This window comes from Pinus tabuliformis, chromosome 8 (genome assembly GCF_031772625.1).
Source record: "Pinus tabuliformis cultivar Carrire ecotype Pingquan chromosome 8, CPIR1, whole genome shotgun sequence".
Taxonomy (NCBI): Eukaryota; Viridiplantae; Streptophyta; class Pinopsida; order Pinales; family Pinaceae; genus Pinus; species Pinus tabuliformis.
Genome location: NC_142294.1, coordinates 1,450,315,439 through 1,450,341,917, shown reverse-complemented (window position 1 = coordinate 1,450,341,917; position 26,479 = coordinate 1,450,315,439). Strand labels below are relative to the sequence as shown.

Below are 26,479 nucleotides of genomic sequence, written 5' to 3'. Positions count from 1 at the left end.
CATTCCCTTCATCCTAAAGAAAAGAACCCACAAGAACCTCTACCTTTAGAGTAGATCAATCCTATACACATTGATGAAAAATTTTTCTTGTCAAACTGGTATCAAGATATTGTAAATTTCTTGATCCATTTTGAGTGTAGAGCATCATTCTCCAAAACCTAGTGTAAAACCCTTAAATTAAAATCAATCAAGTACTGCATTATAAATGCAAATTTATACCAGAAAGATCCACTGAATATTTTGTTATTATATTTAACAGAATCAGAAACTGAAGGAATCATTGATCAGTTTCATATAGGATTTTGTGGGGGACATTATGCTTGGAGAGCAACAACATACAATATTCTGAGGGGAGGATTTTATTGGTCCACATTGTTCTTACAAGTAGGGGAAAAGGTCAGAGGTTGTGTTCCTTGTCAAATGTTTGCTGGTAAACAAACCTTGTTACAACATGCACAATGTGTATCAACTGATGGAGGTCCTCAACTAGTGTGTATAGTGCATAAAATGACTACATAAACATTATAGTCATGCAACAAAAGGAGAATTCGTTAAGGTCGATGAGGATGAATTTCAAATTTCCATAGTGAAAATGGATCTACACAAGGAAAGGAATAACAGAGGGACAAATTAGACTAATGTAAAAGGAGTTACAGAGGAAAAAAGATGTCAAATTTGGGAATTGCAATCTTGCGCTCTAATACCATGTCAAGCTAGGTATATGGTAACTCTAAAATATTTAAATTTTATATTAAGAAGAAAATTAATATATATACATAGGAGAGAGACCCTTGGGATTCACATTCCAAGGTCTCTTCATTTTCTTATTTTGTATTTACATATTTACACCATATTTTCCCAATCCCGGAGGATCAAGTGTCAACAATATATTAAGAACTAAAATCAAAACATAGCAACACATCATAGTATAAATTCAACCCCTAATTTGTGTGCGCATTTGTTCCATGAAAACCATGACCCAAGGTAAAAGGGTGACGTTTCATCTTAATCATGTATAGAATGTGGGAAGGGTGCTATAATGACATGTGTTATATCATATGATATATGTCCAACAACTATATGAGATCAAAAGGAGTCATATAGTATGAGTAAGTTATCAAACCATATATGCCTAGTGTAAATAAGCTAAGGTGTTTTGGTTAAACATCAAAAAGTCAAATGGAGAATTACCTCTCTTCGAACAAGAGGGGATGTATAGTCTGTAACATGAAGCAAAAAAAAACTTGTTAGAAATAGATGTTGAGGACCATGAAATGTGCAGGGGAGTAGGAAAAGACAAGAAATAAGCCATGTATTCCCCAACTGGAGAGTGATTATTTTCTACTATTTTTTTGTGTTTAAATTGAGGTACATGAAAATTGTGTGTAATATGTATGCAAAAGATGGTCTTGAAACTAGTAACTTCATGAATCCATAAGATTGTAAGCTCATTGGCATCATCATAATCATTTTCATCGTCTTCATTATCATCTTCAATACTGCCATCATTGTTATCACTATTGTCATCATTAGCATTATCATCATAATCACCATGCATGTCATCGTCATCATCTTCATCATCATCATCATCATGATTATCAACATTGTCGTCAATTGTTCATAATTATTAGCATTGTAAGAGATATCATCAACCCAAAAAAATGTAATGAGTGTTAGAAAAGGGTTGTCAAGACACATATGATATATGCATGAGAAATAAAAGGGTTGTTAGGACACATATGATATATGAAACATATGATCATCATCATCATCACCACCACCATTATCATCGTCATTATCATTGTCATCATCCCCATCATCATCATTAATGTAATTTCTATCATCATTGTTGTGATCGTTGTTATGTACATCATGATCATTGACATCATCATCATCATTCATGCCATTATTATTGTCGATGATGACCTAGATGAAAATGATAATAATAATGATCAAGTGATGATGACTTAGATGATGATGCCAAAGATAATGATCATGATTATGACGGTGACAACATTTAAAATTGGGAAGATTTTTTAAGGTCATTATCTCGTCATCATCATCATCATCATTTTTGTTGTCATTGTAACCACCATCGTCTTTATCATCATTGTCATTATCATCATAATTGCCATTCATGTCATCATCATCATCTTCATTATCATAGTCATAATGATTATTAGTATTGTCATGAGTTGTTCATAATTTTCAATGTCATAAGAAATACCATCAGTAAAAAAAAATGATGAGTGTTGGAAAATGGATTGAAAAGTAGACATAAAAATGGTTGCAACAATGGATGTAAAATTGGTTGCAAAAGTGGATCCAATACAAGTAGATGCAAACAATACGTAAAACCCGACACAAAAGTGGATGCAAAAAAATATGCAATAGTCAATACAAACTTGGACACAAAATATGATGCAAACGTAGATGCAAAAGTGGAAGCAAACATGGGTGCAATAGTAGGTGAAAAACATGGCGCAAATTGTGGTGAAACAAAAGTGGATGCAACAACGGATGCAAAAAAGGACATAAACTTGGATGCAAAATAAGATGCAAGAAATGATATAAACATGGATGCAAGCATGGGTGCAACAATGGACACAAAATTAGATGCAAAAGTGGATGCACTAGAAGTAGGTGTAAAAGTAGATGTAAACTAAGATGCAAAACCTGATGCAAAACTTGACGAAAAAGTGGATGCAAAAACATACACAATATTCGATGCAAACTTGCACACAAAATAAGATGCAAATGTGGATTCAAAAGTAGACCCAACTGTGGGTGCAGTGGTAGATGAAAAACATGGCACAAATTGTGGCACAACAAAATTAGATGCAAAAGTAGATGAAATAGTAGGAAAAAAAGAAGATGCAAACTTGGATGCAAAACAAGATGCAAAAAAGGAAGAAAAAGTGGACGCAAACATGGGTGCAATTGTGGACACAAAATTGGATGCAATAGAAGTAGATGAAAAAGTAGATATAAAACAAGACACAAAATTGATACATAAACCTGACACAAAAGTGGATGCAAAAAAATATGCATTATTTGATGCAAAAGAGGATGGAAATGTGGATGCAAAAGTAGAAGCAAATGTGGGTACAACAGTAGATGCAAAACATGGCGCAAGTTATGGCACAACAAAAGTGGATGTAATGATAGATGTGAAAAAAGAAGCAAATTTTGATGCAAAAAGTGGATGTAAACATGGGTGCAACATTAGATGAAAAATTGGATACAAAAGTGGATGCAACAGAAGTTGATGCAAAAACGAGATGAAAAATTGGATACAAAAATGGATGCAAAAGTAGATGCAAAAGTAAATGGAAACTTAGATGCAAAGGGGGATGCAAACATGGATGAAAAATTAGAAGCAAAAGTGGGTGCAAAGGTAGGTGCAAATTGTGTCACAACAAAAGTGGATGCAACAGTGGACACAATAATGAATGCAATAGAAGATGCAAATGTGGATGTAGAACAAGATGCAAAACTAGATGCAACAACAATAGATGAAAAAATAGATGCAAAACTAGGCACAAACCTCGACGCAAAACTTGGTGCAAAGGAGGATGCAAAAAAAGATGCAAAAAATGAAGCAAAAGTTTCAAAAGTTGATGCAAGTGTAGGCACAAAAAAATGGATGCAATAGAGGATGCAAAAGTAGGTGAAACAAATTAGGTGTCAAACTTGACACAAAACCTGGCACAAAACTTGGTGCAAAGGATGGCGCAAAACTTGGTGCAAAACCTAGTGCAAAACCTAGTGCAAAACCTCATGCAAAACATGGTGCAACACTTGGTGCTAAATTTGGTGCAAGACTTGGTGCAAAACTCGGCGCAATTTTTGCATCAAGTTTTGCACCATATTTGATAAATGGACGCAAATAGCACCAAAAAATGGGCTCCAAACTCAAAAATGGAAGGAAAAAGGGATGTTAATCACAGGGTTTTGTTGTAGTGACACTTCCTTCCATACTGCAGCAAAAATGACCCCATTTATGGCACTTTATGGATATCATCCACCATCCATCACATCATCTTTAAGAGAAAATTCCAAGGTTCAAGAAGTGGAATATCACATCGACCATCAACAACAAGTTCTCCAACTCTTAAAGGATAACCTCACTCTGGCGTAGAATCGAATGAAACAACAGGCAGATCAACATCGCAGTGAAAGAAGTTTTGATGTAGGTGACTGGGTATTTTTACAGCTACAACCATACAAACAAATGTCTCTCAAGCAAGCTAAGAAGGATAATAAATTATCACGAAAGTACTATGGTCCTTACAAGGTGTTGCAAAAAATTGGTACTATGGAATACAAATTGGAGCTTCCTGAATCTTCCCAAGTGCACCTAGTTTTCCATGTTTCATGCTTAAAGAAGGCTAGAGGTGACAAGCTCCTAGTTCAAACAATATTTTGTCGAAACTTGACAAGGAAGGAAAAATCATATTGGAACTTGAAACAATCATGAAAAGAAGAACCCAACAGCTACAAAATCGATCAATTTCAAAGTGTCTCATCAAGTGGAATAACATACGCACTGAAGATTCCACATGGGAGTATGCGAATTTTATACAAAAGCATCCAGAACTACTCAAGCATTAAGGAGAACACTTTTTTGAAGTAAAGGGGCATGTTAGGTCCCTATACTACTTGTGTAGCCCCTTATTGTTATTAGTGCAACCCCCTTATTGTATTATTGTGGCCATGTAGTCCCCATATTGTTATTATTTTGCCCCATATAAACCCACTATTGTTATTGTTGTGCCCTTACAATATTATTGTTATGTACGCTCTTTTTATATTGTGACCCCTTAGACTCTTATATATAGAAAGGAGGCCTTGCCATTTGTATCACCGAAGAATTGTTCATTTGTGTAATGTAAATGAGGTTGCCCTCTCAAAGAGACTAATTTTGAAGTCATTGATTTATCTCCCCTTCTATTTTGTGAGCTGGTTGCATAACAGTGTGTCTAGGTTCAAAAAGCCAGGTGGAAACATCTTCAAGGATTCAAGAGTCCAAGAAAACTTATCTTTCTCTAGTTGCTATTGATTCCAAATGGTGAATCTAGCTTCGAGCTTCAGGGGGTGTGAGCGAGTGGGAGTTTGCAGCAGGCTCTTGGGCTTTTTGCTAGGACCGATTACATCCCTGGGTGCCATGACCACCCCCAACATGTCTACTCTGTATTTTTTGTCGCTGCATATCTAACTGAGATACATCGTACATATCTAATTGAGATAGATTGGCCCTATGGTTTACATAGGGATAGTTCATGACAAAGACATGAAAGTGATTGCGTTGCAAAGTCTTAGCCAAATGCAAGTTAAGGAGTCGAGAAGACAGGATGGTCAAAGTTAACCATAGGGCTAGGAGGAACAAACCACAGGAAGAAGGGCGACACCAACTAGAGCGGATTGAGGGCTTTAAAGGAATATGATCGATGTCTCAGAGGGACACCAAAACACATGTACAATTGAAAGAATAGTAGTACAACCCAAGCCAAACATAAATGCGTCTAAGCCCACACTAGAATTCAGACGTAAAGCCAAAATAGAAATTGACAGGGATATGTATAAAATAAAGAATTACCCAAAAGAACACGGCAAATGTTGAATGCAGGGACTCGAGGAAGGTTATAGAGTGAGGAGTATTGAAGGAACAAGGGATGACCAAGGGGTTGGAACCTGTAACTATGATAATGCCTCCTCACTTTGCTATTGTCTGGTACTAGGAGCGCTCCTCTCCAACACAATGCATACCCCCCAACAGATGAAATACAAGGCCAAGATGACAAATTTTCCTTCTAAATTCATTCCATTAAAGATGACATGGATACCTAAAATTAGCTATAAAATGATCGATGGTCCTCCCAACACTTCAATTTCCCCAAGCCAATCCTCCTCCCACGAAGGGCTTGACTTATTCCTTTCTCCCCGACACAATAGATAAACAAACTAACCTAAAGTCACCTTCTTGCTATACCCTATAAAACCTATATTCATTATTGATCACATGCTTATACATACATAGAAACAACCACACTACCTTAATATTTAATATCTTTTTAACTACAAAATAATAGACTCTTCCTCTAATCCCATTACTCTTAAAAAAAACACATTATATCAAACATAATTCCAAATATAAGATATACTAAAAAAAAAAATAATAAAATTTAATTAATTAATTAAAATATGTACATACCTATTAAAAAAAACTCTCAAAATTTTGCTTTATTAAACTTTTACATTTACAAGTTATTATAATATTAAAAAAAAATTAAAATGAATATAAATATGTATTTATATTTATACCATGTTATATAAAATTCTATTAAATAAATCTCTATCTTTACCACATCTAACGTGTATCTACGAAATCAATCACCACAATAAAACAATAGTAACCATGGCATGTGTAGTTTCGATGGCTACAAGACCCAGCACGGGTTGATCCGGTTACTTGATATAAAGTGGATTTAAACGTAAATAAAACATTGCATATATTTCATAGTAGAATTACAATTTAATTAATAATTTATTATTTTTTAAAACTTGGAAATAAATTTAGGAGGAGATTGTGATTTTTTATAATCCCGTCCCTGTGTGGCAGGAGCTACACCTCGGCATCATCGAACATCAATTCCGATATCCACATCGTTTCTTATCGAGTATGTAGCTTATACCATATGACCGTAGGCCATACTTCTTGAACAATGTGAAACGCTAGATGGTTCTCGAGAAATGATACACAATTACATTAGATGATTCTGGATGGATAAAGCTCAAATAACAATAATACGGCAAAGTGAGAATTGACATCTTGCTTTCAGAATGCTCTGGAGCTTACACCTGTATCCTGCGAGCATTTGAGAATCCTCTGGAACCTGCCTTATGGAGTCCACTAGACTGTTCTTCCTTGGCTTATAAAAATAGAAACTAACATCTCTTCTGTATAATCCGAGATCGATCTTGAAATCGAAACACTGAAATCAGAGTGTTGTATTTCTGTATTCATTCCAATCGCATATTGCAGTTACATTTATTATTTGAAAATGTCGATAATTCCCAGCTTTTTCGGCAGGAGATCATTCGATCCCTTCTCTTTGGAAGTATGGGATCCTTTCCAAGCATTCACACATCTGGCCACAGGGGGGCCATCCGGGCAATTTGTAAAGGAAACTTCTGCCGTAGCCAATACTCAGATCGACTGGAAGGAAACGGCAGAGGCGCACATTTTCAAAGCTGATCTTCCAGGTTTGAAGAAGGAAGAGGTGAAAATAGAGTTGGAAGAGGGCCAAAGAGTTCTGCAGATAAGCGGTGAGCGCAGCAAAGAAGAAGAGCACAAGAATGACAAATGGCACCGCATTGAGCGATCGCGTGGAAAATTCCTTCGGCGTTTCCGGCTGCCGGAGAATGTGAAGGTGGAAGAGATAAAGGCGAGCATGGAAAACGGGGTGCTGACAGTGACAGTGCCGAAGCAGCCTGAACCCCAACCTCCGCAACCCAAATCCATCGAGATCTCTGGTTGACCTCTCACGCGGTATGAAGATGTCATACTGGACCTGCTGTGGCTGTAGAAGAAGCGGTTACATAATGTATATATATGTGTGTAGGAAGCGGTTCTCCGTCTTCCCAGTGGTTCCATCGATTACAATGTGCTTGTATGTGTTGTATGTCCTTTAATAAAAGGAGACGCAGGTTCAGGCTTTTAACTGTGATGTCTAAAAGGTTTTCATTTTTGAACTGGCATGTTCAGAGCTATCAAACAATATGAACGATAAAACATCCGCAGTTTGATTGCATATTAATACAGTTTTGTAAATTTGAAGGTTTCCACGGGCTTCTCTATTTCGAGCGATAGCTAATGAGAAGAACCCTATGTTTCATATGCATTCCTACAAATTGATAGCTAATGAGAAGAACTCCATATAATGAACTTGGAAAGAAATTTTACAATACTAGAGTTTTATATTTAAATCATTCTAAAATGTGTTTTGTTTTTCCAAATGTATATGCTCTAAAATTTGTGCTCTCTTTAATAAAAACATAAAAACATATTTCACTTGAGGTTTATGGTCACTTTTTATTTTTATGATCACTTTTTATCATTTATGCTCAATTCAGCTGAGAATAAAAACATATTTCAATTGAGGTTTATGGTCACTTTTTATCTTGATAGGTTTAAGAAGCATACATAAACATTTCTAAATGAACCTTTTTGTTTTTTTAACATTCCTAAAGTTTTTTCTCGGGATTTTCCGGAAAGCGGATTTTATATGACACTTTGTTGTACCAAGAGAGGTGCTCTCCCATTTACAGGCACAGGTGCTCTCCCATTTACATGCTTTTGAAAACCGGCACTTGTCCTCAGAACCCCTACGCCTACAAGGTGTGGAAATATGATTGTAAATTCCCTTAACAGATATATGACAGTCTGCTTCTTCATTAAATGTGCTGCCAACCAAGGGTAAGTGGAATATGTATCTGTCCTCAGAACCCCTACGCCTACAAGGTGTGGAAATATGATTGTAAATTCCCTTAACAGATATATGACAGTCTGCTTCTTCATCAAATGTGCTGCCAACCAAGGGTAAGTGGAATATGTATCTATCCCAAATTTCTGCCTGACCACCACGGAGATCCAGAATCCAAATGGGGAAAAGTTCGAGGGGGTCCCAACCCTTCATGATCTGCAAGAAACAATATATATTTCTAGAGTTTAAATGTTCAGTAATACCTTTGAGGAGGTGTTTCTCTCAGGCAATTCCATAAACGCTATCCCTTCCAATCAGTGACGGCCTGCCTGAGCCAATGTATGATGCTAATGTTGCGCGTCTTGCACCCTGTTTGATCCAGTCGAAAGGGTCTCTGTTTTTAAGGTATTTTCCCCAATGATATCATTCCAAATGCCACATCCAGAGATAGCCCACCATAAGCTCAAGGACAGTAGAGCCCAATCGAAGAATTCAGTGGTTTTGATGGTTTTGATACCGCATCCTCCGAATTCTATCCTCCTGGATAAAGTATCCAGGTTAACTAAAAGTATTATCCTACCTTCGGTACCACCTAACCATATCCATTTTCGGATCGCCATTTTCAACGACTTCAGCCTGCCCACCCAAAATCGCTAGCAAACAGAGCAGGGTGTCTCAATCCATGTTTTCTGGATCAGGGTCGCATAAACCTGGATCGTCCTGCCAAGTGTGGTTAAATTTGAAGGGAAATCCGGATCCCACCTGTTCCTCGCGCCACTGCAATATAATGGGGGCATGGTCTGAAATGACTGCTGGGGAAACTTTAGATCTAATAAGGCCCAGGACCTCGATCAAGTTCTCGTGAATGAGAAATCTATGGAGTCTTTTGGCAATGTTGAAAGGAGATGCTCTTCCATTCTTCCATGTCGGGATCAAAGGATTAGGGCAAATATCCACAAGGTTGTTTTGTGAGAACAGAATCTGCAAAATATGTGCCCATTGGGTCCAGCCTGCATCTGGGACTCCAAATTTCATCTGGGATCAGCAAAATATTGTATTGTACCGCTCTCCTGTAGCCAGACCCCCGGCAAAACAGGGAAAGAAGAAATGCACCAATCACCGCCAAAGCGTATGTAGAGTGGATCAAGATTTGGTATAGGAGACATAAGTCAAAGATATAAATAAACCATTTGATGCCACCTGTCAAAGAACCCCAATTCCCTGGAGTAGAATGTCCAATATAAAAAACAACCCAGTCAACCAAAACAAAGCATGGGCCTTAAAATACTTCAAGAAGGTCATTAGCTCATCTCTTTGTTATGTTTTTCTTTTGGGTTATGTTTTTTTTGTTCGTTCTAGTTTTGAATTTGTATTTTTTTAAATGTTTATTTAGTTTAAAAAAGGTTGTGAGCCCCTACGCTGGTTAGGTATTATAGTGTTTCTTTTCCTTCTGTTGTAAAATATTATTGTCGAATTTGTTTTTTTATTGTTTTTACTATTTAATAAAATTATGTTATTTTGATTAATTTTATAATATTTTGTTTTAGTTAATTTAATCTATAAAAAATTGAACTTTAAATTTTATTATTTACATAATACCAAATTGAATTATTTTTATAAATTTTTTTAATAAATTTTATATTATATAAATTTATTTTATAAAAGACATGATTCCTTCCTTTTTTGAACCAATTCTTTCCTTCTTTGAACCAATTCCTCAAAGGATTTCTCCGTCAACCATGCATGATTAAATTTAAATGGATATGCTCTTTGATTTATGGTGTTGGCTTTCATTTCTATTTCAGTGATTGTCTTATTTTCTTCTTCATCTTCGAGAACCTCCTTTACGCCCTCGGTCTTATCCCCTTCAATGCTCTTGCTATACTCTTCAGACTTAGGACGAGTAGGATGAGGTTCAACAAATTCATTATTTTTTAGAGCTTTTCGACTTGAACCCTCATCTCTTCCATAACCTCTTTCTCTGATTCCTTCAAATCGGATGTTGTAGCATTTTTGGTTTTGATAAGATAGAATAAATTAGTCAAAAAAATAAAAACAAAATATTTCGAAAAAATGTTAAAAGTTAGTATATGGACATAACAATATTGAATAAAATGTTTTTGAAAATATCTAGATGATGATGTCCATATCAAAGAAAATGTTAGGTTAGAAAGAAAAGAAAACAAATAAACTTTGAAAGTGAGCAAGTCTAAATGCCACTATTATTTTTTCCACAAAATAATGGTTGTGTGCAGCTTGTCATAAATGCCATAACCCATGACAGTCAAATAGTTTAATCTTCACTGTTTCATGCTTTAAATTTAATGTTATAATTAGAGAATAAAGATCTGGCCAAATTATTTAATCTTGGCAGATCAGTAGTTAGGTAGAGAATAATAAGGTGTTCATCAGTTTAATCTGAGCCCTTGGATGTTATAAGGTTAGAATTATATAGTTTGTTTTTTTTTAATAAAAAGAAAGGAAAAGGGTTTGCTAACTTAAATGCACCCATTAAGTGAAGAAAAAATGATAGGATAAGCAAAGGGTAAGTAGAAGAAAGGGTGTAGAAGTATGATGATTGATTGGACAAAATGTACATTTATCGTGTTTTACCATATGCTTTTATGTCCATGAGGCAATTACACAAAGCAAATGAAGGTCTACAAGATCAATTAATTAACTTCCTTCATCCCCATTCATCCCTATATTTACTAATTTCCCTTTGCCATTTTCATATAGTTCATATTCATTCATTTTTCATAAAAAACCCCTTTTCCTAAGGTTTAAAATCTTTTTTACCTAAGAAAAGTGAAAACCCCATGTTAAACCCATTTTTACCCAAAAAACCCATAAAAATATGTTTAGCTTAAGTATTGATGTATATATGTGAAAAGCAAATAACTCATGAAAAGGCATTATACTTAGTGTATTTCCCCTTTCCGCTCATGTTTCATATTAACACTAACTTAGAGTATTAAACCCCTAAAAGTCCCTTTCCTGTATATTATTAACTCCATTTACTAAATATCGTGAAACCATAAGTTTTATTATAAAATTATGTATTCCATAAAACATCGCATATTGGTGGATCGCAAACTTTTCAACGTGCATGCACTCTCCTCTGCATTGCGATATGCGATGCACGATGGACCCGGACCCGACGCAAATATATTTCATAATTCATTGCCCATTTCACATCCGCCCCTCATCGCAAGTCCCGGCTGAAACATACACCCTCCGCCATTGCGATCTCCGATATGCGATGGGAACCCGGACCCGATCGCAGTATTATCCATGATTTATTTTCCACATCGCGTCCGGCCCCTATCGCATTCCTTTGCGATGGGCCTTCCTTCGCTAAACTGTGATTGCGATATGCGATGAACTTGGACCCAATGTCATTTATCCGCCCGAATTCATACTATTTCAAGTTCACCATACCTTGTTTTGCAAAGGATTTCTTTGTTAAAATGTTTTTATAATTTAAACAAAGAACCAACTTAAACCTCTATTTAACCATAAAGCCTTGCTAATCTTAGTTTTTAACACATAATAAACCCATACCACCATGATTAATCGTTGGGCCCCTCCGTTGCTCTTTCCTCTTACCTTCGCGTTGGTCTTTCGCTCCACCACCATTCGATCAAATGCATTCAAATCCAATGACCCTTAGTGATTTCGGGTTGGCTCTCTGTCCGAGCATACCCGCCCGAAAAAGCAGTATTCCACTGACCTCCCCAGCAACGCCGCTAGTCTGATGTTGTACCTCTGAGATAGTAATAGGTCAGCTACCAATGCCAACGCATCTAAAATAGTTGTTTTGGGGTTTTTGGTTTTAGTTTTGGAAGACCAATGAATGAAGATAGATGTAAAATTGAAATACTTAATCATTTGGATAATATTAATATCTCAGCAAAGGGTTGCTATAAAGCTTTACACAGTGAACTCTACAGATGGATATGCCATATGCTACTATTCATGTTTATGGAGGAGAGCAATCAAGATTATATAGAGAGGTAAGATCCCAAACACCATAAAGGTGTCTACTTAATTCCTTGCTTTTATGGCAAACCCTATGTAGGTGAGACTGGGAGATACTTTAGCATAAGAATCCAGGAACACTCAGCTAACATTAAGCACAATCGATCCAAATCATCAGCCCTTCCTGAACATTTTGAAAAAACTAAGCACCAAATATGCATAGAGGATACCCGGATCTTAGCTAGAAGTGATCACTACTTCATAAGGACATTCAGAGAAGCCATAGAAATTAGCAAACACCCTAATAACCTCAATAGAGACGATGGATGAACCATAAGCGAAAACTGGATTCCAATCCTATCTTCCAAATCTACCCCTACCCAACGACAATCCTCCTCCAATTAACCTAAAAATCTAATCCTTTCTAACTAAATCATCACACCTTGACCATATTAAAACACAATTTAACCATAAACATCAATTGAAGATATCTTAACAATAATAAATCCGCAACCTAGAACAATATATAGGAAACCTTAATAAACAATCAAGACACATAATTAAAGGTAATATAATTAAGATATAAACATAGTAAAAACAATTACAATAATAACAATTCATCATGACTAAAGGGTTAATTAACATAATTAGAATAGGACATCGTCCTATAACAAATTAAAAATTAAAACAAAAACTAGTAGAATCATAACAATCAAAATTAATAAACAATTAAAATAATAAAATAAATAAACTTAATGAAATAAATATAGTATAACCCATTTATATGTATTTAAATTTTAATTAATAAATTAATTAAAATACATATACATAGAATATGAATATGTATTTTAATTTTAATTAGTAAATTAATTAAAATTAAAAGAAACAATTAATTTAAAAATAAAAATAATTAAATTAATTAAAGCAAATATAATTAAAATAGATAGAATTAAAACATGAAATAATTAATACAAAAAAAATAAAAAAATTCAAAGATCTGTCGGCTAAGCATCTCTTGCATCTCTATATATATTTAACAAATAAGATCAGTCTTGCAATGAATTCTGTCACATCCTGAAGATGAACCACCGTTGCAGGTTCGAAACGTCGATATAAAAAGAATTTGAATGCGATGGATCCGGAAGAAAAGCTACACAAACATGAGACTTGCAGAAACCTCAAAGACAAAATACTCACCTAATACGAAAGGGAGATTTTGAAACAAGTTCGATTTGAACGATACAGATTACTCTTAACGAAAAAGAACACTGATCTTACATTCTTGAAAATATGCAGAGATTCGTCAATTGTTCCTACATTTGCCAAAATCAATCATTATCTGAGAAGCCAGCGCAATAATCAAATTTTCAACAGAGCCAACATTGCTCTTATTCGAAGCAAAATCAGTAAAACCAGGTATGAACTCAATACTTTATCACAAAAAACTTATAATCTTCATATTAATTTAGCTAATTCAATCAAACCAGAGTTATGGGTATTGATCGATTCAGCTTCGGCATTAAAAGCTGTTAGACTGGAACAGTTCACAATCACTAAACAAACTCAAAAATTCTCCAAACTCCTGGACAAAAAAGCAGCTCTATTTGACTTTAGCTCTCACTCTAAAATCAATGCCCCACAAATTTCCTCATTAAAATCTCGCATCTGTCATAATCTCTCTGTCAATAACAATAATCAATCCAAACAAAACCTAAGCATAAATTATTATTTTCTACTGTTTTTTTTTTGCGTTTAAATTGAGGTACATGAAAATTGTGCGTAATATGTATGCAAAAGATGGTCTTGAAACTAGTAACTTCATGAATCCATAAGATTGTAAGCTCATTGGCATCATCATAATCATTTTCATCGTCTTCATTATCATCTTCAATACTGCCATCATTGTTATCACTATTGTCATCATTAGCATTATCATCATAATCACCATGCATGTCATCGTCATCATCTTCATCATCATCATCATGATTATCAACATTGTCGTCAATTGTTCATAATTATTAGCGTTGTAAGAGATATCATCAACCCAAAAAAATGTAATGAGTGTTAGAAAAGGGTTTTCAAGACACATATGGTATATGCATGAGAAATAAAAGGGTTGTTAGGACACATATGATATATGAAACATATGATCATCATCATCATCACCACCACCATTATCATCGTCATTATCATTGTCATCATCCCCATCATCATCATTAATGTAATTTCTATCATCATTGTTGTGATCGTCGTTATGGACATCATGATCATTGACATCGTCATCATCATTCATCCCATTATTATTGTCGATGATGACCTAGATTAAAGTGATAATAATAATGATCAAGTGATGATGACTTAGATGATGATGCCAAAGATAATGATTATGATTATGACAGTGACAACATTTAAAATTGGGAAGATATTTTAAGGTAATTATCTCGTCATCATCATAATCATTATCTTCATCATCATCATCATTTTTGTTGTCATTGTAACCACCATCGTCTTTATCATCATTGTCATTATCATCATAATTGCCATTCATGTCATCATCATCATCTTCATTATCATCATCGTAATGATTATTAGTATTGTCATGAGTTGTTCATAATTTTCATTGTCATAAGAAATACCATCGGTGAAAAAAAATGATGAGTGTTGGAAAATGGATTGAAAAGTAGACATAAAAATGGTTGCAACAATGGATGTAAAATTGGTTGCAAAAGTGGATTTAATACAAGTAGATGCAAACAATACGTAAAACCCGACACAAAAGTGGATGCAAAAAAATATGCAATAGTCAATACAAACTTGGACGCAAAATATGATGCAAACGTAGATGCAAACATGGGTGCAATAGTAGGTGAAAAACATAGCGCAAATTGTGGTGAAACAAAAGTGGATGCAACAACGGATGCAGAAAAGGACATAAACTTGGATGCAAAATAAGATGCAAGAAATGATATAAACATGGATGCAAACATGGGTGCAACAATGGACACAAAATTAGATGCAAAAGTGGATGCACTAGAAGTAGGTGTAAAAGTAGATGTAAACTAAGATGCAAAACCTGATGCAAAACTTGACGAAAAAGTAGATGCAAAAACATACACAATATTCGATGCAAACTTGCACACAAAATAAGATGCAAATGTGGATGCAAAAGTAGACCCAACTGTGGGTGCAGTGGTAGATGAAAAACATGGCACAAATTGTGGCACAACAAAATTAGATGCAAAAGTAGATGAAATAGTAGGAAAAAAGAAGATGCAAACTTGGATGCAAAACAAGATGCAAAAAAGGAAGAAAAAGTGGACGCAAACATGGGTGCAATTGTGGACACAAAATTGGATGCAATAGAAGTAGATGAAAAAGTAGATATAAAACAAGACACAAAATTGATACATAAACCTGACACAAAAGTGGATGCAAAAAAATATGCATTATTTGATGCAAAAGATGATGGAAATGTGGATGCAAACGTAGAAGAAAATGTGGGTACAACAGTAGATGCAAAACATGGCACAAGTTATGGCACAACAAAAGTGGGTGTAATGTTAGATGCGAAAAAAGAAGCAAATTTTGATGCAAAAAGGGATGCAAAAGTGGATGTAAACATGGGTGCAACATTGGATGCAAAATTGGATACAAAAGTTGATGCAAAATCGAGATGAAAAATTGGATACAAAAATGGATGCAAAAGTAGATACAAAAGTAAATGGAAAATTAGATGCAAATGGGGATGCAAACATGGATGAAAAATTAGAAGCAAAAGTGGGTGCAAAGGTAGGTGCAAATTGTGTCACAACAAAAGTAGATGCAACAGTGGACACAATAATGAATGCAATAGAAGATGCAAATGTGGATGTAGAACAAGATGCAACAAAAGTAGATGAAAAAATAGATGCAAAACTAGGCACAAACCTCGACGCAAAACTTGGTGCAAAGGGGGATGCAAAAAAAGATGCAAAAAATGAAGCAAAAGTTTCAAAAGTTGCTGCAAGTGTAGGCAAAAAAAAATGGATGCAATAGAGGATGCAAAAGTAGGTGAAACAAATTAGGTGTCAAACTTGACACAAAGCCTGGCACAAAACTTGGTGCAAAGGATGGCGCAAAACTTGGTGCAAAACCTCATGCAAAACATGGTGCAACACTTGGTGCTAAATTTGGTGCAAGACTTGGTGCAAAACTTGGTGCAATTTTTGCATCAAGTTTTGCACAATATTTGATAAATGGACGCAAATAGCACCAAAAATGGGCTCCAAACGCAAAAAAGGAAGGAAAAAGGGATGTTAATCACAAGGTTTTGTTGTAGTGACACTTCCTTCCATACTGCGGCAAAAATGACCCCATTTATGATCACTTTATGGATATCATCCACCATCCATCACATCATCTTTAAGAGAAAATTTTAAGGTTCAAGAAGTGGAATATCACATCTACCATCAACAACAAGTTCTCCAACTCTTAAAGGATAACCTCACTGTGGCGTAGAGTCGAATGAAACAACAGGCAGATCAACATCGCAGTGAAAGAAGTTTTGATGTAGGTGACTGGGTATTTTTACGGCTACAACCATATAAACAAATGTCTCTCAAGCAAGCTAAGAAGGATAATAAATTATCACCAAAGTACTATGGTCCTTACAAGGTGTTGCAAAAGATTGGTACTATGGAATACAAATTGGAGCTTCCTGAATCTTCCCAAGTGCACCTAGTTTTCCATGTTTCATGCTTAAAGAAGGTTAGAGGTGACAAGCTCCTAGTTCAAACAATATTTTTCCGAAACTTGACAAGGAAGGAAAAATCATATTGGAACCTGAAGCAATCATGGAAAGAAGAACCCAACAGCTACAAAATCGATTGATTTCAAAGTATCTCATCAAGTGGAATAACATACGCACTGAAGATTCCACATGAGAGTATGAGAATTTTATACAAAAGCATCCAGAACTACTCAAGCATTAAGGAGAACACTTTTTTGAAGTAAAGGGGCATGTTAGGTCCCTCTACTACTTGTGTAGCCCCTTATTGTTATTAGTGCAACCCCCTTATTGTATTATTGTGGCCATGTAGTCCCCATATTGTTATTATTTTGCCCCATATAAACCCACTATTGTTATTGCTATGCCCTTACAATATTATTGTTATGTACACTCTTATTATATTGTGACCCCTTAGACTCTTATATATAGAAAGGAGGTCTTGCCATTTGTATCACCGAAGAATTGTTCATTTGTGTAATGTAAAGGTGGTTGCCCTCTTGAAGAGACTAATTTTGAAGTCATTGATTTATCTCCCCTTCTATTTTGTGAGTTGGTTGCATAACAGTGTGTCTAGGTTTAGAAAGCCAGGTGGAAACATCTTCAAGGATTTAAGAGTCCAAGAAAACTTATCTTTCTCTAGTTGTTATTGATTCCAAATGGTGAATCTAGCTTCGAGCTTCAGGGGGTGTGAGCGAGTGGGAGTTTGCAGCGGGCTCTTGGGCTTTTTGCTAGGACCGATTACATCCCTGGGTGCCATGACCACCCCAACATGTCTACTTTGTATTTTTTGTTGCTGCATATCTAACTGAGATACATCGTACATATCTAACTGAGATAGATTAGCCCTGTGGTTTACATAGGGATAGTTCATGACAAAGACATGAAAGTGACTGCATTGCAAAGTCTTAGCCAAATGGAGGTTAAGGAGTCGAGAAGACAGGAGGGTCAAAGTTAACCATAGGGATAGGAGGAACAAACCACAGGAAGAAGGGTGACACCAACTAGAGCGGATTGAGGGCTTCAAAGGAATAGGATCGATGTCTCAGAGGGACACCAAAACACCTGTACAATTGAAAGAATAGTAGTACAACCCAAGCCAAACATAAACGCGTCTAAGTCCACACTAGAATTCAGACATAAAGCGAAAATAGAAATTGACAGGGATATGTATAAAATAAAGAGTTACCCAAAAGAACACAACAAATGCTGCATGTAGGGACTCGAGGAAGGCTATAGAGTGAGGAGCATTGAAGGAACAAGGGATGACCAAGGAGTTGGAACCTGTAACTATGATAATGCCTCCTCACTTTGCTATTGTCTGGTACTAGGAGCTCTCCTCTCCAACACAATGCATACCCCCAACAGATGAAATACAAGGCCAAGATGACAAATTTTCCTTCCAAATTCATTCCATTAAAGATGACATGGATACCTAAAATTAGCTATAAAATGATCGACGATCCTCCCAACACTTCAATTTCCCCAAGCCAATCCTCCTCCCACGAAGGGCTTGACTTATCCTTTTCTCCCCGACACAATAGATAAACAAACTAACCTAAAGTCACCTTCTTGCTATACCCTATAGAGCCTATATTCATTATTAATCACATACTTATATATACATAAAAACAACCACAATACCTTAATATTTAATATCTTTTTAACTACAAAATAATGGACTCTTCCTCTAATCCCATTACTCTTGAAAAAACACATTAGCCCAAACATAATTCCAAATATAAGATATACTAAAAAATAATAAAATTTAATTAATTAATTAAAATATGTACATACCTATTAAAAAACACTCTCAAATTTTTGCTTTATTAAACTTTTACATTTCTCCGAAGGTGGTAAAACCTATCAACTCAGGTGTCAAACCAACAGTGAGGACAGCCATCTCTGGCTGCTATCCGCGAATGCTGGGTTTGACTCATCACTGCTAAATAGGAAAACCACGCCACCTGGCATAACCCTGCTGGTGGTCCGTAATCGGGAGCAGGCTCTCACTCCTGCCAGATGCCTCTGGGTCTTGGGCCGTTAACCTGTTTCCTTACGTCCGAGGAAGACGAGCTCTTAGCCAAGCAGAAACAGTTTTACGGCATACTCCAGGCCGAATTAAACTTTTACATTTACAAGTTATTATAATATTAAAAAAAATAAATATAAATATATATTTATATTTATACCATGTTATATAAAATTCTATTAAAATAAATCTCTATCTTTACCACATCTAATGTGTATCTACGGAATCAATCACCACAATAAAACAATAGTAACCGTGGCATGTGTAGTTTTCGATGGCTACAAGACCCAGCACGGGTTGATCGCGTTACTTGATATAAAGTGGATTTAAACGTAAACAAAACATTGCATATATTTCATAGTAGAATTACAATTTAATTAATATTTTTTTTCTTTTTTAAACTTGGAAATAAATTTAGGAGGAGATTGTGATTTTTTATAATCCCGTCCCTGTGTGGCAGGAGCTACACCTCCGCATCATCGAACATCAATTCCGATATCCACATCGTTTCTTATCTTATACCATATGACCGCCATATGACCGTAGGTCATACTTCTTGAACAATGTGAAACGCTAGATGGTTCTCGAGAAATGATACACAATTACATTAGATGATTCTGGATGGATAAGCTCAAATAACAATAATACGGCAAAGTGAGAATTGACATCTTGCTTTCAGAATGCTCTGGAGCTTACACCTGTATCCTGCGAGAATTTGAGAATCCTCTGGAACCTGCCTTATGGAGTCCACTAGACTGTTCTTCCTCGTCTTATAAAAATAGAAACTAACATCTCTTCTGTATAATCCGAGATCGATCTTGAAATCGAAACACTGAAATCAGAGTGTTGTATTTCTGTATTCATTCCAATCGCATATTGCAGTTACATTTACTAGTTGAAAATGTCGATAATTCCCAGCTTTTTGGGCAGGAGATCATTCGATCCCTTCTCTTTGGAAGTATGGGATCCTTTCCAAGCATTCACAGATCTGGCCACAGGGGGGCCATCCGGGCAATTTGTAAAGGAAACTTCTGCGGTAGCCAATACTCAGATCGACTGGAAGGAAACGCCACAGGCGCACATTTTCAAAGCTGATCTTCCAGGTTTGAAGAAGGAAGAGGTGAAAATAGAGTTGGAAGAGGGCCAAAGAGTTCTGCAGATAAGCGGTGAGCGCAGCAAAGAAGAAGAGCACAAGAACGACAAATGGCACCGCATTGAGCGATCGCGTGGAAAATTCCTTCGGCGTTTCCGGCTGCCGGAGAATGTGAAGGTGGAAGAGATAAAGGCGAGCATGGAAAACGGGGTGCTGACAGTGACAGTGCCGAAGCAGCCTGAACCCCAACCTCCGCAACCCAAATCCATCGAGATCTCAGGCTGACCTCTCACGCGGTATGAAGAGGAAGGTTACATAATGTGTAGATGTGTGTAGGAAGCGGTTCTCCGTCATCCCGGTTGTTCCATCTATTACAATGTGCTTGTATGTGTTGTATGTCCTTTAATAGAAGGAGACGCAGGTTCAGGCTTTTAACTGTGATGTCTAAAAGGTTTTCATTTTTGAACTGGCATGTTCAGAGCTATCAAACAATATGAACGATAAAACACCCGCAGTTTGATTGCATATTAATAGAGTTTTGTACATTTGAATGTTTCGACGGGCTTCTCTATTTCGAGCGATAGCTAATGAGAAGAACTCTACATAATGAATTTGGAAAGAAATTTTACAATATTCGAGTTTTATATTAAAATCATTCTAAAATGTGTTTTGTTTTTCCAAATGTATATGATTTAAAATTGGTGCTCTCTTTAATAAAAACATGTTTCACTTGAGGTTTATGGTCACTTTTTATCCTTTACGCTCTCTTCAGCTGAGAATAAAAACATATTTCAGTTGAGGTTTATGGTCACTTTTTATTTTTATGATCACTTTTTATCTTCGTAGGTTTAAGAAGCATAAACATTTCTAAATGAACTTTTTTGTTTTTTTTAACATTCTTAAATGAATTTTTTTTTAACATATTTATTGGTGTTTTATTTTTTTTAAATATGAGGGTGAAAATGAAGGTGTGTTTTCATTTTGTATTTTTGTTTTTTTCTAAAAAAATTTTTTCGGGATTTTCCGGAAAGCGGATTTTATATGACACTTCGTTGTGCCGAGAGAGGTGCTTTCCCATTTCCACGCTTTTGAAAATCGGCACTTGTCCTCAGAACCCCTACCCCTACAAGATGTTAGAAATATGATTGTAAATTCCCTTAACAGAAATATAACCATCTGTAGGGGCTTCATACCAGAAAACCGCGTCTGCTTCTTCATTAAATGTGATGCCAACTAAGTGTAAGTAGAATATGTATCTGTCCCAAATTTCTGCCTGACCACCACGGAGTTCCAGAATCCAAATGGGGAAAAGGAATCCAAATGGGGAAAAGTTCGAGGGGGTCCCAACCTTTCATGATCTGCAAGAAACAATATATATTTCTAGAGTTTAAATGTTCAGTAATACCTTTGGGGAGGTGTTTATCTCCGGCCATTCCATAAACGCTATCCATTCCAATCAGTGACGTCCTGCCTGAGCCAATGTATGATGCTAATTTTGCGCGTCTTTCACCCTGTTTGATCCAGTCGAAAGGGTCTCTGTTTTTAAGGTATTTTCCCCATTGATATCATTCCAAATGCCACATCCAGAGATAGCCCACCCTAAGCTCATGGACAGTAGAGCCCAATCGATCACCCTAAGCTCATGGACAGTAGAGCCCAATCGATGAATTCAATGGTTTTGATACAGCATCCTCCAAATTCTATCCTCCTGGATAAAGTATCTATGTTAGCTAAAAGTATCTTCCTACCTTCCGTAGCACCTAACCATATCCATTTTCGGATCGCCATTTTCAACGACTTCAGCCTGCCCACCCAAAGAGCGCTAGCAAAGAGAGCAGGGTCAACACAGGTCTCAATCCATGTGAGCAGGGTCAACACAGGTCTCAATCCATGTTTTCAGGATCAAGGTCGCATAAACCTGGATCGTCCTGCCAAGTGTGGTTAAATTTGAAGGGAAATCCGGATCCCACCTGTTCCTCGCGCCACTGCAATATAATGGGGGCATGGTCCGAAATGACTGCCGGGGAAACTTTAGATCTAATAAAGCGACCTCGATCAAGTTATTGTGAATGAGAAATCTATGGAGTCTTTTGGCAATGTTGAAAGGAGATGCTCTTCCATTTTTCCATGTCGGGATCAGAGGATTAGGGCAAATATCCACAAGGCTGTTTTGTGAGAACAGATCTGCAAAATATGTGCCCATTGGGTCCAGCCTGCATCTGGGACTCCAATTTCATCTGGGATCAGCAAAATATTGTACCGCTCTCCTGGAGCCAGACCCCCGGCAATTGCCAAAGAAGAAATGAAATGCACCAATCACCGCCAAAGCATATGTAGAGTGGACCAAGATTTGGTATAGGAGACATAAGTCAAAGATATAAATGCTTTGTAGAGTGGACCAAAACCATGCAAAGATATAAATAAACCATTTGATGCCACCTGTCAAAGAACCCCAATTCCCTGGAGTAGAATGTCCAATATAAAAAACAACCCAGTCAACCAAAACAAAGCACGGGCCTTAAAATACTTCAAGGTGGTCATTAGTTCATCTCTTTGTTATGTTTTTCTTTTGGGTTATGTTTTTTGTTCGTTCTGGTTTTGAATTTGTATTATTTTAGATGTATTTTTTTAAATATTTATTTAGTTTAAAAAAAGTTATGAGCCCCTACGCTGGTCAGGTATTATAGTGTTTTTTTTTTCTTCTTCCGTTGTAAAATATTATTGTTGAATTTGTTTGTTTTTTTTTTTGACACTATTTTAATAAAATTTTATTATTTTGATTAATTTTATAATATTTTGTTTTAGTTAGTTTAATCTATTAAAAATTTGAACTTTAAATTTTATTATTTACATAATACCCAGTTGAATTATTTTTATAAATTTTTTTAATAAAATTTTATATTATATAAATTTATTTTATAAAAAAATAACAATTAAAAATTTATTAAATTTTATTATTTACAGTGGAATTATTTTTATAAGTTTTTTTAATAAAATTTTATATTATATAAATTTATTTTATAAAAGAAATAACAAATAAAAAATTTAATTTTCATTAACTAAATGTTGTTGTATGACCAAAATAATTTCTTTTAAGTATGATATTTGCTTTTCATAATTAATTAATTAAATTTCATTTTTTTACAATTTGTTAATTAAAATAAATAATAAAAATTTATTATTTTAAATAAAAATTTAATTGCATTGCACATTATTATAATAACAATTTAAAATGAATTTGACATTGTAACAACCATGTGAGTCATGCAAGCATCTTCTACCTATTGCTCTAGCGTTACCCACCACCTCAAAATCACCATATTCCATGCCACTTCGTGCTCTCACATCCTTGCCTCATCATTTTTCCTGCGCACAAAACATTATAACCATTGAGGTCGAAGGGTTCTTGACAAAAGTGAAAAATGTGAAAAATGACTTTGCTACGATTGTTTCTTGTTAAAGATATAAATTTACTTATTATTTAAAGAGACATCTGTGGTCAATAACTCTTCTTCCTTTGCTATGTATGTGATTTTTGGTATTTTCCCATTATGATTTGTTATAGTTATTTACTTATTGTATTTGTTCACACTTTCTATGTAGATATATAATTATAATTTAGTATTGAATTAAATGGTTTGAAATTTACTTTTTGTGTAGTTTCGTTTGTCTGAGAAGAATAATAATTTAATGTTGAATTGAGTTGTTTGAATAGAAATTTAATGTTAAATTGAGTGGTTTGAATTTGCAAATGGTTTAAATTTAATAAATATTTGAATTTGAATTTGAATTTTTATTTATTTATTTATTATTATTATTATTTTTTTTTTTTTGGGTTATTGGTTTGTGTCAAAGAGGCACTAATTTATAACATATATTTGTTTTTCGTGAAGTTCTCCTTATCCAGTTAAATTATTACCTCTAATTTTTTTAATTTTTGGTAGTATAATTATTACCCCCAACTTTTTTAATTTTTGGTAGTAAAATTATTACCCCCAACCTTTTTAATTTTTGGTTTAGAGTATTTTTAGATTTTTTATGATTTCAATGATGAAAGAACATGGTATATAATATAAGAGTTTGTTATTTAAGATTATGGGTTGCTTCGATTTTACATAAAAAACTTCTTTATCATTTCAATTCTCTAATTATCACGATAGGTATAAAAATTAACAAGCACCTCCTAAGACTATATTTTTAATTTTTTTAATTTTTTAGGGTTATGTAAAAAACTTTATTAACCATGAATATTGCTATGGAAAATGACTATTATGTGTAGTTACTTTTTCTCTCCCCTAGTGGTTGCGTTGCATCTAATATGTCATCAAATATTACATTAACATCTCCATAATTAGAATGCTCCCTTTCAAGGTTAACCATTGACAATTTGTTGTTCATAATAGTTTGTAAATTGAATAAATCAAAATAGCCTTTAAACCAACTATTCCTTTTGGTTTTGTTTCTTTGATGCACATAAATACCCGACTAGGGAAAAAACATATTTTAAAAGGGGTGGAAGAGGGGAGGCATGCTCTAGCATGTTGAGTCTCAAAAGAAGCAAAAGTAGTATTCGCCTCTAGCTACTATCTTGACTCATAATTTCTAATATAAACTTTTCATTAGATGGAGTGATGGTTTTCCCTCTGGTACCCTAGCTAGTTCTTCTGGCCCATTGTGGTTCATATTTCTCCCTGCCATCTTATTTCACCATCCCTTGCTAAACCTCTACCAAATTGCTCTACAAAAATAAGAATTTAACATAACAATAGTCAATATTATAAAGTCTTTAAGTTCATTATTTCCATTAAATTACTTCTTGTGTATCTCAATGCCCCATCATTCTAGATATTCAACCAAAATTAATCATGTCTATCATGACTCCATTTTCCCTTAAAATTATGAAAGAAACTTTATTCTTTAGTCACTTGTCCATGAGATTTTAAAGAAAATTTATATCAAAACTCCTCAAGACCAATTCCATGTCTAATAACATATCTTCGAATTTTCAAAAAAAAAATAGCTACAAAAATAAACAAAACCTTATTTGAACAAAACATAACATACTGAAACTACTAAATAGAAATAATTTCAACAAAAAAATTACACAATTCTAAAAGAGTCAAAGACATACATACTTGTAATGCTTTTAATATAGAGCTTTTTTCCAAAACTAATCATATGATTGGTAAAATTGAAATTTATCATAAGTCAAATTCCACTTGGAATATATCCTTGCCTTCATCAAGTGTCATGCATCTTCAAAAACCTTTTTAGAGGATGGGTTCATCATCTTTCCCCAGTGTTATGCATCCCCAATGACTTGTTTACGAGATGGGTTGACTACTTGTAGGCCACCAAATTTTGGGTCCCAACTCTATCTTTGTCGATAGGGCAATAATATTTAACAATAACGTTGCAAAACACATGTGAATATGATAGAATACATCTTCTTCTCCTAAACATCCAAAAGAGATCTATATTGTCATGCCAAATGTAGTAACCTCTGGCATCTCCAACATCGCTACTACACGAAGGGGCCTTTTAAGACAATTAAATTAAATTTTAATTGTCTCAATAAAAAATTTAGGAGAAAGAGATTTGCACAAAATTTAAGACAAATTGAAAGGAAACTTTTAATTGTCTTAATAAAAAATTTAAGACGAAAATAGGTTTGGGAAATATTAAAGACAAATGGAAAGGAAAGGGACTTTGTCAAAATTTAAAAAAAAAGTAACTCTCTGTCGCAGACAGACAGTTGGGCCACTTGTTATTTATAGAACATTAATGGATATAGGTATCGCTCCACTTGATGAGCCCCAACAATGTACAATTATTTGGGCTCATTCAACTTCCTAATTCGACTTGATCCACCATTCTCATTTGTTTATTGCATGTTTTTGATTATTTTTATGTTAATAGAATGAATTTGGTTAGTTATTATGCCAACAAGTCTAATGGGTGCTTTGTGTAGCCTTTTTGGTCAACTTGGAGACAAATTTGAAGGTCTTAATGAGCACTTGGCAGCCAAATTCGTGGGAGAACAAGCTAGAGGATTTGTAGGAAGGTGTCCCCCTCATTTATGAGCCCTTACCTCGAATTCTCCACCATCAGCTCGGAGTTCA

At 35.1% G+C, this 26,479-nt stretch overlaps 1 protein-coding gene and 1 pseudogene across 1 annotated transcript; both read left to right on the top strand.

Moving 5' to 3' along the window:
- Window positions 1-6,866: 6,866 nt before the first annotated feature.
- Window positions 6,867-7,989, top strand: LOC149241192 (17.8 kDa class I heat shock protein-like). Its single transcript, XM_089373907.1, has one exon. The coding sequence runs from the start codon at window positions 7,065-7,067 to the stop codon at window positions 7,539-7,541; it is 477 nt and encodes a 158-aa protein (XP_089230033.1). The 5' UTR covers window positions 6,867-7,064; the 3' UTR covers window positions 7,542-7,989.
- Window positions 7,990-19,955: 11,966 nt separating this feature from the next.
- On the top strand, window positions 19,956-20,913 carry LOC149241191 (17.8 kDa class I heat shock protein pseudogene; annotated as a pseudogene).
- Window positions 20,914-26,479: the final 5,566 nt, after the last annotated feature.

What these genes read in the sequence shown, in the direction of transcription:
- LOC149241192 (XM_089373907.1), top strand. Translation starts at nt 7,065, where the DNA reads ATGTCGATAATTCCCAGCTTTTTCGGCAGGAGATCATTCGATCCCTTC.